This window comes from Chelonia mydas, chromosome 27, assembly GCF_015237465.2.
Source record: "Chelonia mydas isolate rCheMyd1 chromosome 27, rCheMyd1.pri.v2, whole genome shotgun sequence".
Taxonomy (NCBI): Eukaryota; Metazoa; Chordata; order Testudines; family Cheloniidae; genus Chelonia; species Chelonia mydas.
Window position 1 is genome coordinate 856,315 of NC_057860.1, and position 17,067 is coordinate 873,381.

Consider the following 17,067-nt stretch of genomic DNA (forward strand, 5'->3'; position numbering starts at 1 on the left):
ATCACTTCAGTCACTCAACCTCATCTTCATCCAGCACCATAGTCCTTCTGATCTATCAGTTTCTGAGTTGGCACCCATCTCTCTCAGCAACCCTGCTTCTCCACACCCCCTATTAAACTATCTTTCCACAACATTCAGTCTATTACTATCTCCTATTACTCTCCTGCTCTCAGCCCAGTCCTTCCTGAACTGACCTCCCTCCAACGTTTAGCTATGATTTCCACCCTCAGTCAACAATTTTGCTTCTCTTTCACTCTGTGCATCTAACAATCCCCAATTCCAACCCTCCTCTGTAATCCATTTCCTCTGCAGAGCATCTACAAAGAAAGCAAGACCATGCAGATTTCCTCTACATTTGTTCCTTTGTCAATTGTGAAATGCTAAGCAGTTCTCTTGACTTATGCCTACCCATCCTTCACTGACTCCAACCCCATATTGTCGAACTAATGCGCCACTTCCATGCCAACTGGAGAGTCTCTCCAATTGCTTTCCAAGAAAAAAAAAACCTGATACCATTTACAGAGAATTTTCCTATACTGCTCCTTTCCACACACCCATCTTCCTTTGGCCTCCTTACTAACTCCAGAGTATCCCTCTCGTCCTCGTCCAACCATTAAGTGTTCCCTTCACCCATCTCCTCTTACATACCCCCACTGCCTCCACTTCCTCTCCCAACTCTTTTCAATATGTTCGGCAATGTGGCTTCTGCCTGCTCCATTTTAAGACTATCACCAAGATCCCAAATAAGCTGCTCACAGCGAAGTCTCAGGGCCTCCTCCATGACCCCTCTCTCACTTTTATCATCCCCCATGTTGTTCAATGCCTATTTTAGATTGTTTGATTTTTGGAGCAAGGTCTTGCCTTTATCAAGCTCAACTATGGCACCACAGGAGTAGTAACGACAAGCGGCCAAACTGACAGCTAGTATTAGCTCATAAACTGTATTGACGGCTATGGTGTTGCACCTGCTGACATTAGTAGAGAATCTGGCCCCAAGACTCAAATATTTGTTTAACATTAATTGGTTAGAGAGCAATCCACACAAAGGCACCCAGCAAAAATCCAGATATCTGCTTTCTAAATTGCCAGGCAATGCAGTGCTCAACAAAATAAACTGTAGGTTTTTAACTAAGACCCACTTGTACACTACAGAGATGCATAGATCCTGAAACTAATCTGTTCTTGTTGCTGCACACCTCTGTGAAAGAAAGACTTTTTAAATAGCCATTGGAAACAGCAATGTAGGTAGGCTTCTAAAGAGAATATTTAGAACAAATTAATTTAGCTACCACACTAAATCAATCAGGGAAAGAAGTTACTTTCTTTTTGATTCTAAGGTCATTATTGAATATTGCTTATCAAAAATTAGGAAAGTGCAGACTGGTGAGTGTTTTTACATCTGCTCAACTACAAGGTAACTTTTCACAGTATATGTTGCAATTAAAAGGTTCAAAATATTGAACTGCTTCCTCTTCTACTGAGTTTACTACACCCCAAACTTATACCTGGAGTGTCCCGAATCAGAGTTCAGAAAAAAAATGTAGAAACGTGCTTTCATAAGATGCAGTTATCTTGAAAGCTAAAGATGAGTGCAACTGAGGAAGTGTAAACAAGACTAAATGTCTTAATATGAAACATTCTTAAGGAGGGATGCGATTAGAACAAACTACTAGGAATTAGGATTCCTGGGCAATATTCCCCACTCTACCACCAATTCAGCGTGACCTTGGCCAAGACACTTCACTTCATTTTCCCACACGAATATAGTTTTCTTTATAGCCGTCCACTTTAATATTTTCAGTTTTCTGTAACCTCTAACTCAGAGCCGAATTATTCCATGCTAGGTCTCTTCCCAAAGTCAACTGATACCCACCCACCACCTCCAACGGAAAGTTTAAAGGCATGAGCGAAAATTCCTCCATCAATTTGCAATTTTTGGGAGAGGCTAGGAAAAGTAGTCCTACCACACTGTAACAATAACGCTAACCTCCCTTTATTTTTTAAGCAGGGCTGCACCAAAAACTAGAAACTTGGCATAGATGTAGTCCTCACTAAGGACTAGTATCTTTTCTTAGTTTTATAGGAAAATAAAATTGTGTCTGAATAATGATTTCTGAGCATGATCAGCTGATTCTAGCAGACGGGTTAATGGAGATCTGCCTCCTTTTTGACATTACTACACATTTTCACAGCATGACAAGAACAGAGAAATGAAGCAATAACAGGACTTGCTGAGACAATTTTCATGAAGGAAACCGTCTCACTGAAGTCAAAAATTCTCCCTTAACAGGAAAGCAAGAAAACTGCAAGCAAAGAAAAAATTCTGGAACCCATGATTTTAGGGTCTGAACAATTTTTTGGCTGAATTCTGCAATATTTTTCATGATCTACATGGTTTTCAAAAGATAAATAGAAATCTGCCTCCAACCAAAGGTTGAAATCCACCCCACCCATCCCCCCCAGAAAGGAACTTGAAAGTCTAATTGGATTGTTTAAATATTAAGTATTTTTAATTTTTAAATTGAGAAAGAAAACAAGGAAATTATGCAAAAAAACTATGTCAGTGGAGCATTTAAAGCGCACGGTTAAAATTCACAAAAAGTCAGAAAATGCAAGAGCTGACAACCCAACAGCAAAGTCAAGTCAACTAGGTTTGTACATTTTATTTTCCATTCTTATTGTTTCTAAACAGATAGCTTAGCATGTTTTATGTAGTAAAACATACAATTATATACAGATACATAGCATGACTGAATTACTGTTGTATTTCCTTGTTGTTTTTAAATGAATAATCTTAATGCATTAACTAGATTTGTGTGGGTTTTGATTTGTTGTTTATAAACAGGCTTTAGGCTTCTTGGATGAAAGCCAGCATTATATAAGTGCAAAACATCATTTCAAGAACCTTAAATCAACATAAAGATGACCTCATACGTAAAAGCTAATCAATATATGCTCTCTAATTGTCATTCACCCTGAATAATTATTATATGTTTTATTATAAGCTAGAATCTTTCATTATGCTTCGGCTAGGGAATACCAATTATCATTTCCTCCAAAACAATAATGCCAATTTCTTTTTAAAATACATATTCATTTACTTTCAAACAGTATTAAAAAATTCAGTTTAACACATGGCAGCAAATGTTAATTTTACGGAATGAATGAATCAATTAATTTTTATACAAGAATAAAGAATGCTCTTTCCCCACAGGTTAGGAACCTTAGCACATGCTGAAGACAGCTGGAGAAACAGGGAAGGTTTCTTTTTGCTTTCCCCAAATAGAAGTATAAATACCATTCTGTATGAAAGCAGGAAACAAGTTGAGAAGCAAAGAACGTTAGGTAACCCAGTCCGGAAACTGAACAGCCTCTCATTAGAAATCCTGATCTGCTGTAGCATTCATCATGAATAACAGAATCAAAATGATCAAAGAAGAAAGCCAATTTAAACACACACTAATCTGTTGTTTTTGAAGGAGAAACTAAAATGACTGAATATCTGAATAACTTCACTGTCAATGTTTAGGTTTTCTTTTCACAAGGATGTTTACCAACCTTTAAATTGTTTCAGTATATATTTGCTATATTGGTTTAAAAATTCTGTCTTAATTCCTCAATAATTTTAATTTCCTAATATGTAAATTGTACCCATTCCTAATTTAACTTCAGAAATGTAACTTTGCAGATGGAAGGAAGTCTTGTTCCACTTTATTAAACCCCTTTATAATTTGACTTCTTTCATTAGGTCACCTTGCCATCCTCTACGATGAGAAGCAGCTCACCCCTCTTTAACCTTTAAGTATAACGTTAAAAATTATAATAATCCCAGCTTACACCTTCTTCACAAAAAGCTCTCCCCCCCACCCAATGAAAGAGAATTCAAAAGTGAACGACCATATTCTACATTAGGGCACAAAGCACAGTAATTTTATTTTGAGCTGAATTCTCTAGTATCCTTTTTATAGAAGGCTCATGACTGCAAGGATTTTCAACCATTGTTTTCATGCTCCATATGCTGCATAAACGTTCCTGTGTATACTTGCTTTTGCTCTACCACTGTCAGACTTATTTAACAGTTATCTATGCTGAACCGCATTTTCCATTTACTGCCCCAGTTACTTAAAGATCCCAAATCCCGCTTAATCTGGTTGCCTGAACACAGCTATTTTCATACCACTCTAAAAAAGGACCTGCAGTCTGATGGGGAAAAAAAATGAGTGCCAGTATTCATCCCCTGACCCAAATTACTGTTGCCAGGATATGCAGCAGTAATGCAGCAGTTTCTTTGAGATTCAGGGGTTTCATTTTATGCAGGGAACAGGCAAACTCTAGTTAGTCTTATTCAATATTTTCCAGTGACATTGCTCAACAGTAAGATATTTGAAAGAACAAGTGTTGACAGATTTTAAGGCTCATTTCAGAAAGATATCAACTAATATACAGTGTTTTATAATGAATGCTTAACATTTCCAGAAAAAACAACTAAATTATTTACCCCATTCCAGAAACTTCAATCAACAGACAAGCATACCCAGTGATAGTTTCTCTCCGGAAATTTCAGTGTCGGTCCTCAGATTACGTAATGTATAGCATTCGTTCGAATGTTATTAATAGTAATAGTAAATTTATTTAATAATAAATTTGTTAGTCCCTAAGGTGCCACAAATACTCCTTTTCTTTTTATTAATAGAGCATCTCACTACCATGGCACTGCAGCAGCAGACATTTAAACCAATACAAAAATCAAGTACTAAAAAGCCAAACAAAGCATCAAGTAAATAATTAAAAACACAGATTAGATAATGTTTCTGAAGCACCATTTCTAACCCCCTCCCTACCCCACATCAACACTGACCCTCTCCAGGCAGCGAGTGCGCCTGCTGCAGGCACAAGCCACATCCTGGCAGAATCGCTGGCTGGACAGGTGGATTGTCTCTTCAGACTGAAAACCAGGATTTGGAAAGATGACCCAGGAGCTCACAAGCCACTTCAGTGGACAATGATCCCCATCCTCCAATATCATGGCCAGAGAGGGAAGGGATGGAGGGAGCAAAGGCTGGTGATACCTACATACTAAAGGGTCCAGAATGAGCCAAGGAAGAGCGTACTAGTGAACTCTATGAGTTTGAGGACGCAAGGGAGAAATGTGGACCCCCCACAACCACACACACCCCAGAGGCCAGCGAACCCCTCACACTGGGTTCTCTGGGGGAGGAGAAGGGGAAATAGACCAGTGCATGCCTCCCCCCTTCCCCAAATAGATTCTCTGCAGAAAAGGGAGAAAAGATGAATTCTACCCCACGCTGGGCTCCGGGGGGGGGAAGCTGCAGCGGCCAAAGAACCCCCAACCTCCGCACTGCGCTCGGAGGAAGAAGGGGGGCAGAAGGGCACAGAGCCCAGCGGGGCCCCCCCACTTTGGGCTCAGCTGCGGGGGGGGGGAAGGAAGAAGGGCGCAGATGCCACCCCCCTCCCCCACTTTGGGCTCGGTCGCAGGGGGGGAGGAAGAAGGGCGCAGATGCCGCCCCCCACTTTGGGCTCGGCCGTGGGGGGGGGGACCAGAATCCGGGAGCGCCCCCCCCCCCGTTGGGCTCGGCCGTGGGGGGGGGGGGGCCAGAATCCGGGAGCGCCCCCCCCCCGTTGGGCTCGGCCGTGGGGGGGGGGGGCAGAATCCGGGAGCGCCCCCCCCCGTTGGGCTCGGCCGTGGGGGGGGGGGGGCAGAATCCGGGAGCGCCCCCCCCCCGTTGGGCTCGGCCGTGGGGGGGGGGGGCAGAATCCGGGAGCGCCCCCCCCCGTTGGGCTCGGCCGTGGGGGGGGGGGGGCAGAATCCGGGAGCGCCCGCCCCCCCCGTTGGGCTCGGCCGTGGGGGGGGGGGGGGGCAGAATCCGGGAGCGCCCCCCCCCCCCGTTGGGCTCGGCCGTGGGGGGGGGGGGGGGGGCAGAATCCGGGAGCGCCCCCCCCCCCGTTGGGCTCGGCCGTGGGGGGGGGGGGGGGGCAGAATCCGGGAGCGCCCCCCCCCCCGTTGGGCTCGGCCGTGGGGGGGGGGGGCAGAATCCGGGAGCGCCCCCCCCCCCCGTTGGGCTCGGCCGTGGGGGGGGGGCAGAATCCGGGAGCGCCCCCCCCCCCGTTGGGCTCGGCCGTGGGGGGGGGGCAGAATCCGGGAGCGGCCCCCCCCCCCGTTGGGCTCGGCCGTGGGGGGGGGGCAGAATCCGGGAGCGCCCCCCCCCCCCCGGTGGGCTCGGCCGTGGGGGGGGGCAGAATCCGGGAGCGCCCCCCCCCCCCCGTTGGGCTCGGCCGTGGGGGGGGGGCAGAATCCGGGAGCGCCCCCCCCCCCGTTGGGCTCGGCCGTGGGGGGGGGGGCAGAATCCGGGAGCGCCCCCCCCCCCGTTGGGCTCGGCCGTGGGGGGGGGGCAGAATCCGGGAGCGCCCCCCCCCCCGCTGGGCGCGGCCGTGGGGGGGGGGCAGAATCCGGGAGCGCCCCCCCCCCCCGTTGGGCTCGGCCGTGGGGGGGGGCAGAATCCGGGAGCGCCCCCCGCGTTGGGCTCGGCCGTGGGGGGGGGGCAGAATCCGGGAGCGCCCCCCCCCCCGTTGGGCTCGGCCGTGGGGGGGGGGGCAGAATCCGGGAGCGCCCCCCCCCCGTTGGGCTCGGCCGTGGGGGGGGGGGGCAGAGGCCGGGAGCGCCCCCCCCCCCCCGTTGGGCGCGGCCGGGGGGGGGGGGGGGCAGAGGCCGGGAGCGCCCCCCCCCCCCGTTGGGCTCGGCCGTGGGGGGGGGGGGGCAGAGGCCGGGGGCCCCCCCCCCCCCCCCGTTGGGCTCGGCCGGGGGGGGGGGGGGGCAGAGGCCGGGAGCGCCCCCCCCCCCCGTTGGGCTCGGCCGTGGGGGGGGGGCAGAGGCCGGGAGCCCCCCCCGTTGGGCTCGGCCGTGGGGGGGGGGGCAGAGGCCGGGAGCCCCCCCCGTTGGGCTCGGCCGTGGGGGGGGGGCAGAGGCCGGGAGCCCCCCCCCCGTTGGGCTCGGCCGTGGGGGGGGGCAGAGGCCGGGAGCCCCCCCCGTTGGGCTCGGCCGTGGGGAGGGGGGGCAGAGGCAGGGGCTCCCCCGCGATCGCCACCTTCCGTCCCGAATTCGCGCCAGCCGGGGGGCGCAGGGGAGCGGGGCCGGGGCGGGCGGCCGGGCGTTACCTGGAAGTCCCGGTCCTCGTTGAAGCGGGAGAACCTGTCCGCCATTTTCCGCCCGTCTCCTCCGCAGCCGCCGCCTCCGCCCGCCTCGGCCTCGCTCCCAGCGCCGCGCGCCGCCGGCGGGAGCGCGCTACACCACCGCGCGGGAGCGCGCCCTGAGGCCTCCGCGCGCATGCGCGCTGAGCTGAGCGGCTGCCCCAAGGCTTTGCCCTCTCCTGCCCTGCCGCGGGGGCATGAGTGCGGGTCTGGGGCGGGGCGGCGGCGGGGGGGAGGCAGGGGCCTGGGGAGGCTGGAGGGCAATTGACGGGGGAGAAGGTGGAAGCCGTGGGGCAGTTTGGCCTTGTGGGGCTTGTCCCGGCCCCGCCTTCCCAGTGTCGTTGCCAGTGGGGCTGCTATTATTCATTATGGCGACAAAGCGTCCGTATTGCTGTCGCGCTGAGCACCCCAGTCATGGAGTAGGGCTCCACTGCGCTCGGTGCTGTACAAACCGAACAAAAAGACAGTCACCGCCCCAAAGCGCGGACGAGCTCGTGCTCGCCCCAGCGCTGCCCCTCTGACATTTTTTGCTACCCTGTCTAGTGCTGACGGTCCCGGTGGCCAGCCTACAGCGGCATTAGCACAGGTGAGCCCCTAACGGTGGGGAAACTTTTGGAAATCCAGAACGCAGACACAGCCTGCATGCTAATAAGCTTAAGGAGCAAGGAAACTAGATAGCAAAAATAAACTCTTAATGGCTTTATGCGCCGCACAATCAGGAGTCGTGTAAAAAAAAGTAAGATGGGAGAGAAAATGCTGAGGGTGAAAGCAGATAGTGAAGCTGACTCAAGAACAGAAACTGTCTTGAGGAGAGAGAAAAGGAGGGGGGCAACATGCTCCAAACCTTCCAAAAGCTGGCTGGGGAGGGGCTCTAACAAAAGAGGGTGGAACCTGCCACCCCAATACAGTAACGCAAATTTCAGCTGATAGACCAGGGGTGGGCAGACTACAGCCCGCCGGCCGCCTATGGCCCACCAGCCATTTTAAGCCAGCCCTTGAGCTCCCACTGGGGAGCGAGGTTTTGGGCTTGCCTCACTCCGGCACTCCAGCAGGGTCAGGGGCCGTTCCACGTGGCTCCTGGAAGCCGCGGCCTGGCCGCCCTCTAGCGCTCCAGCTGGGAAGCAGGGTCGGGGGCCGCTCCACGCAGCTCCTGGAAGCAGAGGCATGGCCCCCCTCCGGCTCCTAAGCGCTCCAATGGGCTGCGGACGGGGCAGCGTGCAGAGCCGCCTGGCCACACCTCTATGTAGGAGCTGGAGGAGGAACATGCTGCTGCCTTTGGGAGCTGCTTGAGATAAGCACCGCCCAAAGCCTGCACCCCTGAGCCTCTCCCCATACCTCAACCCCCTGCCCTGATCCCCCTCCCACCCTCTGAACCCCTCGATCCCAACCCGAAGCACCCTCCTACACCCCAAACTCCTCATCCCCAGCCCCACCACAGAGCCCTCACACACACGCACCCCGCACCCCACTCATCTGCTCCAGCCCGGAGCCCGCTCCTGCACCCTGAACTCATTTCCTGCCCCACCCCGGAGTCCATACCCCAACCCCAATTTTGTGAGCATTCATGGCCCGCCTTACATTTTCTATTCCCAGATGTGGCCCTGGGGCCAAAAAGTTTGCCCGCCCCTGTGATAGACTGAAAGTAAGAGGCTTTGTTTTGGGGGTTCTTTGGTACATTAAAATTTTTTATTTTTTGCATCCATTTTTGAGTCTAGACAGACTCTTGCTAGGTAGAGCTTTCTGACCTAGGAGCTTTGGAGCCACCTGCAGGTACTGTGCAGAGGAAGGAATTCCAGTCCTCTCTCATCTGCATAAAGCTGTATCTGGGCTCATCTGCCAAGATTGTCAAGGTCCTCTGGAGCTGAGGAAAGATACCAGTAGCCCTGAGGTTCAGCTGAGGAGGGAACAACTCAGAATCTTTGGGCCACATGACAAGTATTATGATTTCGTTATACTATTCTGTCAGTACAGCACAATGCCCTGCCTTATGGTACAGTATATGCTGTAAGGACTGATAATAAATAAGGAGAAAGTAAATAAAGAAGTGTTATTTACTCTCTCATAACACAAGAATTAAGGGTCACCAAATTAAATTAATAGGCAGCAGGTTTAAAACAAACAAAAGGAAGTATATTTTCACACAATGCACTGTCAACCAGTGGAACTCCTTGCCAGAGGATGTTTTGAAGGCCAAGACTATAACGGTTCAAAAAAGAACTAGATAACTTCATAGAGGATAGGTCCATCAACGGCTATTAGCCAGCATGGGCAGGGATGGTGTCCCTAGCCTCTGTTTGCCAGAAGCTGGGAATGGGCAACAGGGGATAGATCACTTGTTGATTCCCTGTTCTGTTCATTTCCTCTGGGGCACCTGGCATTGGCCACTGTCAGAAGGGAGGACACTGGGCTAGATGGACCTTTGTTCTTACCTAGTGTGGCCATTCTTTTGTTCTTAAATTGCTGTTTATCCAGAAGTAATCAGCCTACCACCCTATCTTCATTCAAGTCTCTCCATCATAAGACACTTCTTCTGTGATAACTCAGCACTTAAATGGATAAGATACCCACACCACCAAGGTAACCATGTGATCTTGCTACTGTGATTCCAGTTAACACAAACTTTGGACCAGGGGATTATACTGTTAGGTTTATTTTCTAAGGTACATGCAACTACTGCATACATGATCAATGTTCCCCCTAATTTTTGACAGGCTGTGTGGGCAAAAATTTTCTTCTGTGCAAATTGTTGTGCTTCTGTGCAAAGTTTTGTGTGCACAGTGTTTTGCCACGTGCGCGGAGTTTAGGATCTGTGTGCGCGCACACACGCACACGGCTTAGAGGGAACAGTGTACATGATCTATATGACAGCACTGAATTAAATATTCAGCTGCAGTACCAATAACCGGTGAATCCTAGGGAATATATTAATAACTACTGGGGCTGAAAGGTGCAAGCCTCTTCCTAGCATTCCTTTGTATTTCAGAGGGTCTTTGCGGACACAGAACCCTGACCTAGGTCTGATTAAGGGCGGAGCACGGGCCCAGCCAGACAGGATCAGACTTGTGGTCTCTTGACTCCAGCGTCCGCTCTCTTCACAGCGGCCAGCACCAAATGCTTCCAAGGCAAGATCAAGAACGCCTGGGGGGGCGGGGGGAGCTCCGGGGTCTGAGCGCCGGCTGCTGGACCCAGGGCCGTGAGTTCGATCCTGGAGGGGGCCATTTAGGGGTCTGGGGCAACTATGGGGGTTGGTCCTGCTCTGAGCAGGGGGTCGGACGAGACGCCTCCTGCGGGCCCTTCCAGCCCCGAGAGGCTCCGGCCCCGCACCCAGTCGCGTGCGAGAGGCCGCGGGAGAGAACCGCAGCCCCGGGGCCGCCCCGCCGAGGCGCGTGGGAAGCGCCGCACGCCGGGGCGGGAATCCGGCCGCAGCGCGGGCCCCCGCGGTAGCGCCGCGCTCAGGCGCATGCGCGCCAGCTGCCTCACCGCAGAGCTAACGTGCATCGACTGCGCGCGCGCCGCAGGAAGGTCGCGGTTCCGGCACCTCCTCCCCTGCGCCGGTCGAAGAGGCGGTCTCCTGCGCCTGCGCGGGGCGGGGGTAGGACGAGCAGAAATGCCGCTAGCCCGGCGGCTGTGCCGAAGGGTCTCGTCGGCGGGAAAACAGCGCCCCCCGCGGAGGCCGGAGGAACCGACTCAAGCTGCGGCCCCGGCCCGGCATGTCACGTTTTTAGCCAATAGGGCTTCGCTGCTGTTTGATTGATAACTATTCGACCCAATAGGCCGCTGGGATTTCAACCGTTGGGGGTGGGCTGTTGGCCCCGCTCTGCGGGGCGTGGGGAGAGGCTCGTTCGCTGGGGAGTGCGCCTGCGCAGACTCCTCTGGACCCCCCCCTGTGCTGGCCGGCTTTCCTGGGGGAGGTCAAAGGTCATGTTTGTCTGGGGATTGGGTGGGAGAAAGGAACCCAGGCGTCCAGCGCCTAGCCCTGCCCCCCTGTGGTAGGGGGGAGCCCAGGCCTCAGGCCCCTTCCCGCTGAGAGCCAAGGGCCCGGGGGTCCGGCTGAAGGCAGGCTCCTAGCCAGCGGGGTCCCGGGGGGGGGGGGGTGCGCGCAGCGGGGTCCCGGGGGGGATGGGGGTGCGCGCGCAGCGGGGTCCCGGGGGGGATGGGGGTGCGCGCGCAGCGGGGTCCCGGGGGGGATGGGGGTGCGCGCGCAGCGGGGTCCCGGGGGGGGTGCGCAGTCTCCGCGGCCCTAACCCCAGGCCTTGGCCACCAGCCGCCTTGTCGCTAGAAGCCGAGGGGGCCCTTCCCCGCGACGCGGGGCGAGACGCCGGCCCGCTCCCTTCAGGCGGGCCGGGCCGCTGGGTGCCGTGACCGCTCCGCGGCCGCGCCCCTGGGTCGCGTAAGGGCCGCCGTGCCCGGTGTTCCCCGGCCGGGCCGGGACAGCCCCCCGTTGCTAATGAGCAAACAACAGTCTCTGATCTTCCGTCTGTTCTAATGTCGTTTCCACCGTGGTCAGGGCGGGTAGGAAGCGTTTGTATCCAGGCTCAGAGCCTTCCATGGCAGCTTAGCAAGATTGTCATAGAATCTTACAAGATAATCGGTGTTATTTGCGGCACTCCCTTCCCATACTGTGAATGGAATCCAGGAATCTCTGAGTTTTTATTTTATTTATTATGTTTCCTACAGCAGAGCCTAGGGGCTAGGTGAGATTGGGGCCTGTTGTGCGGGGCACTGTGTGTAGCTCCAACACTGTACAACGGAAATGGAACAGTCTTCTGGATATCAAATCTCTGTTTCTCCATTTCACTAACCAGGCTGTTAGTTACCAGGTGTCTGCAAGCTCCCCATTGTGTCTGCAGCAGGACACTCAGATTCCATCTCTTTCTCCCAAAAGAGAGAAACTGGGTGAGGGACTTGACAGAAATCCTGCTTCCTCAATCCCACTTGCAGGTCACCCCCTCTGGCTTTGCTGACGAAGGGCATGCACAGGCTATTACGGAGTCAGTACCTGCTACCTTTGTAAGAAATCCACAGGGCCAGTTCCTTGTGCCACTTGTCCAGCACCCATTGAAATTTATGGCCCACAGCACATAACGAATCTGCATTACAGAACAGGCTTTCACTATATGGTCACTGTGGTTTCCCACAGGACTGCTGCCTTCGGTGCACAGGTGGCAACCTAACTAATGTTCTTTGATTTAGTCTTTGTTTCTTCAGTGCCCCAAAGCCTAGAAGACAGACATGCTGCTGAAGTTTTAACAAGGAGCTCCCTCAAACATTTCCTGCCTCTGTCCGTGAGTGTGATTCTCCTTGGGAAAAGTACTCTTCCCCTCCCCAGTACGGGTTCTTCAGACTCCACACTGAAACTGTGCAGGCTCTGGTGGGGGAGAGGGGGACAGTTCAGCCCTGTCTTTGGGTGCTGGTAGAGCAGCCAGCTGGGAGGAAAGACTGGACTGTATCAGACTCAGGACCACAGCTCTGCCTGGGGCAGCCACTACAGTGATAGCAGCCTGTCTGAGCAGCAGCCAGCTAAATCCCAACCTGTGGTTACCAGCCTTCTCTTAACAGGCCTCTGTATTTCCGGGTGGGTTGCAGAACAACAGTCTACCAGCACGGCCCGAGGAGTTGTGGGAGGGGTAGGGAGCGGATGCCCTACATGTAACAGATTTCAGAGTGGTAGCCATGTTAGTCTGTATCAGAAAAAACGAAAAGGAGTCCTTGTGGCACCTTAGAGACTAACAAATTTATTTGGGCATATGCTTTCGTGGGCTAGAACTCACTTCATCAGATGCATGGAGTGGAAAATACAGGAGCAGGTATAAATACATGAAAAGATGGGAGTTGCCTTACCAAGTGTGACGTCAGTCTAACGCAGGGGTTGGCAACCTTTCAGAAGTGGTGTGCCGAGTCTTCATTTATTCACTCTAATTTAAGGTTTCACATGCCAGTCATACATTTTAACATTTTTAGAAGGTCTCTCTCTAGAATTCTATAGTATGTAACTAAACTATTGTTGTATGTAAAGTAAACAAGGTTTTTAAAATGTTTAAGAAGCTTCATTTAAAATTAAATTAAAATGCAGATCTTATCAGTTTAGCGCAGTGATTCTTAACCTGGAGTGCACACACCCCCTGGAGGTGCAAGATGCCCTTTCTGGGGGTGCGAGACATGTGAGATTTTTTAGAAGGTAAATCACGAAAAACACAAATTAAGCACAGGCAGATAAGTACAACTACTTTGTTTCATCAAACCTCTGTATTAACATTATACATTTTTTAATGATTACTGTAATATACAAAGTTTTCAAGTTTTTAAGCTAATTGTAGTGTAATTTTTGATAAGGGGTGTGAGAACATATTTTGAGAACTCCAGACCGTCAGCAGGCTAAGCGGGGCTGGATGTAGTGTATTAAATTGCTCCCCATAGGAATGTGCTACTCATGGTGTACTACTTACGGGTGCCAGTCCTGATGCTCTGAGCAGCATGGTAAGGAGACGGGGAACAGGGGGGGTTGGATAGGTGTGGGTGTCTCAGGTAGCCTGTTGGGGTCGGGGGTGTGGATAAGGGTTGGGGCAGTCAGGGGACAGGGAGCAGGGGGCTTGGATGCAGGGGTGGGGTCCTGGGGGGTGGTTAGGGGTGGAGGATCCCGGGACGGGGTGGTGAGGAGACAAGGAGCCGGGGGAGGGGGTTGGATGGGTCAGGGGTTATTGGGGGGCAGTCAGGGGGCAGGAAATGGGCCGGCTGTTTGGGGAGGCACAGCCTTTCCTACCCCCGTGTAGTGTATTAAATTTCTTCCCGTAGGAATGTGCTACTTACGGGGTACTGCTTACAGCTGCCAGTCCTGGTGATCCGCAAGTAGCACATCCCTATGCGGAGACATTTAATACACTACACCAGCAGACAGAACCCCAGACCGGAGGTGGGTTGAGTGGCTCAGCCCGCCGTCGGTCTGGGGTTCCGTTCACCAGGCCATCAGAGGGCTGAGCGGGGGCAGTAAAAATCGGCTCGCGTGCCACCGGTTGCCGACCCCTGGTCTAATGAGACAATTCAATTAACAGTAGGATACCAAGAGAAGAAGAATAACCTTTGTAGTGGTAATGAGAGTGGCCCATTTCAAACAGTTGACAAGAAGGTGTGACTAACAGTAGGGGGAAATTAATATGGGGGAAATTAGGTTTAAGTTTTGTAACGACCCAACCACTCCCAGTCTTTATTCAGGCCTAATTTTATGGTGTTCAGTTTTTAAATTAATTCCAGTTCTGTTGGAGTCTGTTTTTGAAGTTTTTTTGTTGAAGAATTGCCACTTTTAGCTCTGTTATTGAGTATCCAGGGAGACTGAAGTGTTCTCCTTCTGGTTTTTGAATGTTATAATTCCTGATGTCAGATTTGTGTTCATTTATTCTTTTGCATAGAGACTGTCCGGTTTGGCCAATGTACATGGCAGAGGGACATTGCTGGCACATGATGGCATATATCACATTGGTAGATGTGCAAGTGAACGAGTCCCTGATGGTGTGACTGATGTGGTTAGGTCCCCCCCGACTCAGAAGCTCCATTCCCTAGTGCCCCAACACACACACATCTTCCCTGCCACCTCACAGCCCAGCACCCCCCAGAGACCTGCTCCCCACCTCCTGCCTACACTCACCAGCCCGGCTGGGAGGTGACTGTGTCTGCTGGGGTGAGCCGGCAGCGCAGCCAGAGCTGGTCCTGGGGCGGGGAATCACTCCAGCCTCTCGGGAGTGGCATGACAAGCCAGGCCACGGCCAGCCCTGGCCAGGCTCCCTCAGGACCCACTTGCCTGGAGGGGCCCAGCCAAGCCCCCAACATTGTCATTGCCCCTCACCTGGCTGAGACTGGCCAGGCTTCTGCACCAGTCCAAGGCAGCTCAGCTCTGACGAGACAGGCGGGGCACCATAGCTGGAGCCAGAGGTGCACTGTAGACCTGCCAGGGGGCAGAGAAGAGCAGGGTGTGGGGCCAGGGGGTGGAGAGGAGCCCTCGGCCTGAGGAGCAAGTGATGGGTGGGGGGAGCCAATGAGCTGGCGGGGTCTTGGGACCCAGTGCAAGTGGAGCAGGCCGGAGCCGCGTCTGAGCATGGGCCTGGCTCCATGGAGCCACTGGCACCATTGTAGACCCAACACTGCTGGATGCCCAGCAGTGAGGAGACAGCGGCTCCCTCTGGCTGCAGCACTTACCATGTCTGCGTGCACAGGGAGGGAGGGAGGAAGAAGCAGGGCGACTGGCTGCAGGCTGAGCTCACCCACACACTACATAGGGCTGCTTATCCTTCCCTGCTGCTGGAGTGCCAGGGCTTCCCCTGCCTGCTTTGCAGAGCATGAGTCAGGGCATCTTCGGGGGTGGAAAGAGGAGCTGCGATGTGTTGCTCAGGCCAGGCAGCTCAGGTGGAGTCCCATCCAGTCCGAGAGCCCTGGGAGTGAAGGGAGCAGGCTGGGGGGGAGGGGGGAGGATGGGAATGGGGGGGGCGGATCCTGCTGCTGCTGCTTCAGGGCACCCCCAGCAGCAGCTTGCTGCTGGGGATGCATTGAAACAGCCGCAGCCTCAAGGAGAAGGTGATTTTGGGATGCCACATTTTCCCCCCTCCAAAACAAAGGGACTCATAATTTTCCAAGTTCTTCTTAACTGAGATGCTCCAGCCCCAAGCAACATCCAGCGAGGTGTCCGAGCCCTCGCCATGCCCAGTGTGGGCTGGAGGCCATGGGGAAAGTGACCAAGTCACAGCAGAGCGTTCGCTGACTCCACTTCGGCTGTGATTGCCCAGCAAGGGGCTGCCTGCGGTTTTGTGCTCTGTGGACAGACAGGTTTTCATCAGTGTAGACAGCAAACCTGAGAAGCTTTGGCACTTGGAAAGCAGCTTTAATGCTGACGGAATACACCCGTGTCCACACCCTGCACATGACTGTGACAATCTTTGTACAAGGTGTGCCTTGTCAGGGATCATTTGAAACTCCTAATTTGTTGGTCAGCATTGTCCTGATAAAATGTGTGGCAACGTTGTATGGGAAGTTATGAGGTTCCCCTGTATGGTGTTATTAACCCATATGCCAAGCCCACAGCCCTGCCCAGGCAGAAGTCAGGTCTGTCCTAAACAAAGAAAACAATGTGCCTTAGTTTGCATTTAAGTACTAAGCGGAGTTATCGAGCAGGAAGGGAAATAAAGGAAGCTCAAACGGATGGGAAAAACCAGCAGGGAACATCTTACCACACAGACTCTGTCTCCTGGTATCCAGGTGGAAATATTTTTCAAGAGCGGTACTGAAACTATAAAAAGGAGGGGCAAACACCCCGAGTCAGCCTTCTCTCTCTCCCTGCCCATCACATTCTCCGCACTTGAGAAGATAAAAGGAAACAGCCGTTGGATTCTGGGGGAAGGGTCCTGACCTGAAAGTTTGGTCAGTAATCTGTGGGAGCATGTAATGAGAAAGAGGGCTTTGCAACTAAGATAGTTTCTTAAGTAGATACTAGGAAGTGTTTTATCTTTATTTTTCTTTTAACCATTTCTGACTTTTATGCCTCATTACTTGTACTCACTTAAAATCTCTCTTTGTAGTTAATAAACTTGCTTTACTGTTTATGTAAGCCATTGTGCTTCAGTGAAGTGTCTGGGTAACTCTAAAAATAGTAAGCTGGCATATTATTGGCATAAAGGAATAACGGACTTCATATATTTGGATTGTCCAGGAGAGGGCTGGGCAGGACCGGACATACCTTTCTGGAGGAAGATCTGGGGTGGGAGTGTGTCAGGGTCGCCCTGCAGTATAACCCAGGCTGGCGAGAACCGGAGTGTAACCCGAGAGTGGCTGGCAGGCTGCAGTTACACACAGACTCTCAGGCTGTGGCTTGCATGCTGG

At 52.7% G+C, this 17,067-nt stretch overlaps 1 protein-coding gene and 1 long non-coding RNA gene across 2 annotated transcripts in view; one reads left to right on the plus strand and one right to left on the minus strand.

Annotated features, from left to right (window-relative positions):
- The window catches only part of GPATCH8 (G-patch domain containing 8), a 79,405-nt gene extending 72,033 nt beyond the window's left edge, over positions 1-7,372 (minus strand). The window contains 1 exon segment of the mRNA XM_037887153.2: positions 7,174-7,372. Within this exon segment, the coding sequence (XP_037743081.1) occupies positions 7,174-7,344 (171 nt within the window). The 5' untranslated portion in view covers positions 7,345-7,372.
- An 8,309-nt stretch (positions 7,373-15,681) lies between these two features.
- On the plus strand, positions 15,682-16,795 carry LOC122463908. The gene is made up of 2 exons (XR_006287647.1): positions 15,682-16,603; positions 16,659-16,795. It is a non-coding gene; the product is annotated as an uncharacterized LOC122463908 (long non-coding RNA).
- The last annotated feature ends 272 nt before the right edge of the window (positions 16,796-17,067 follow it).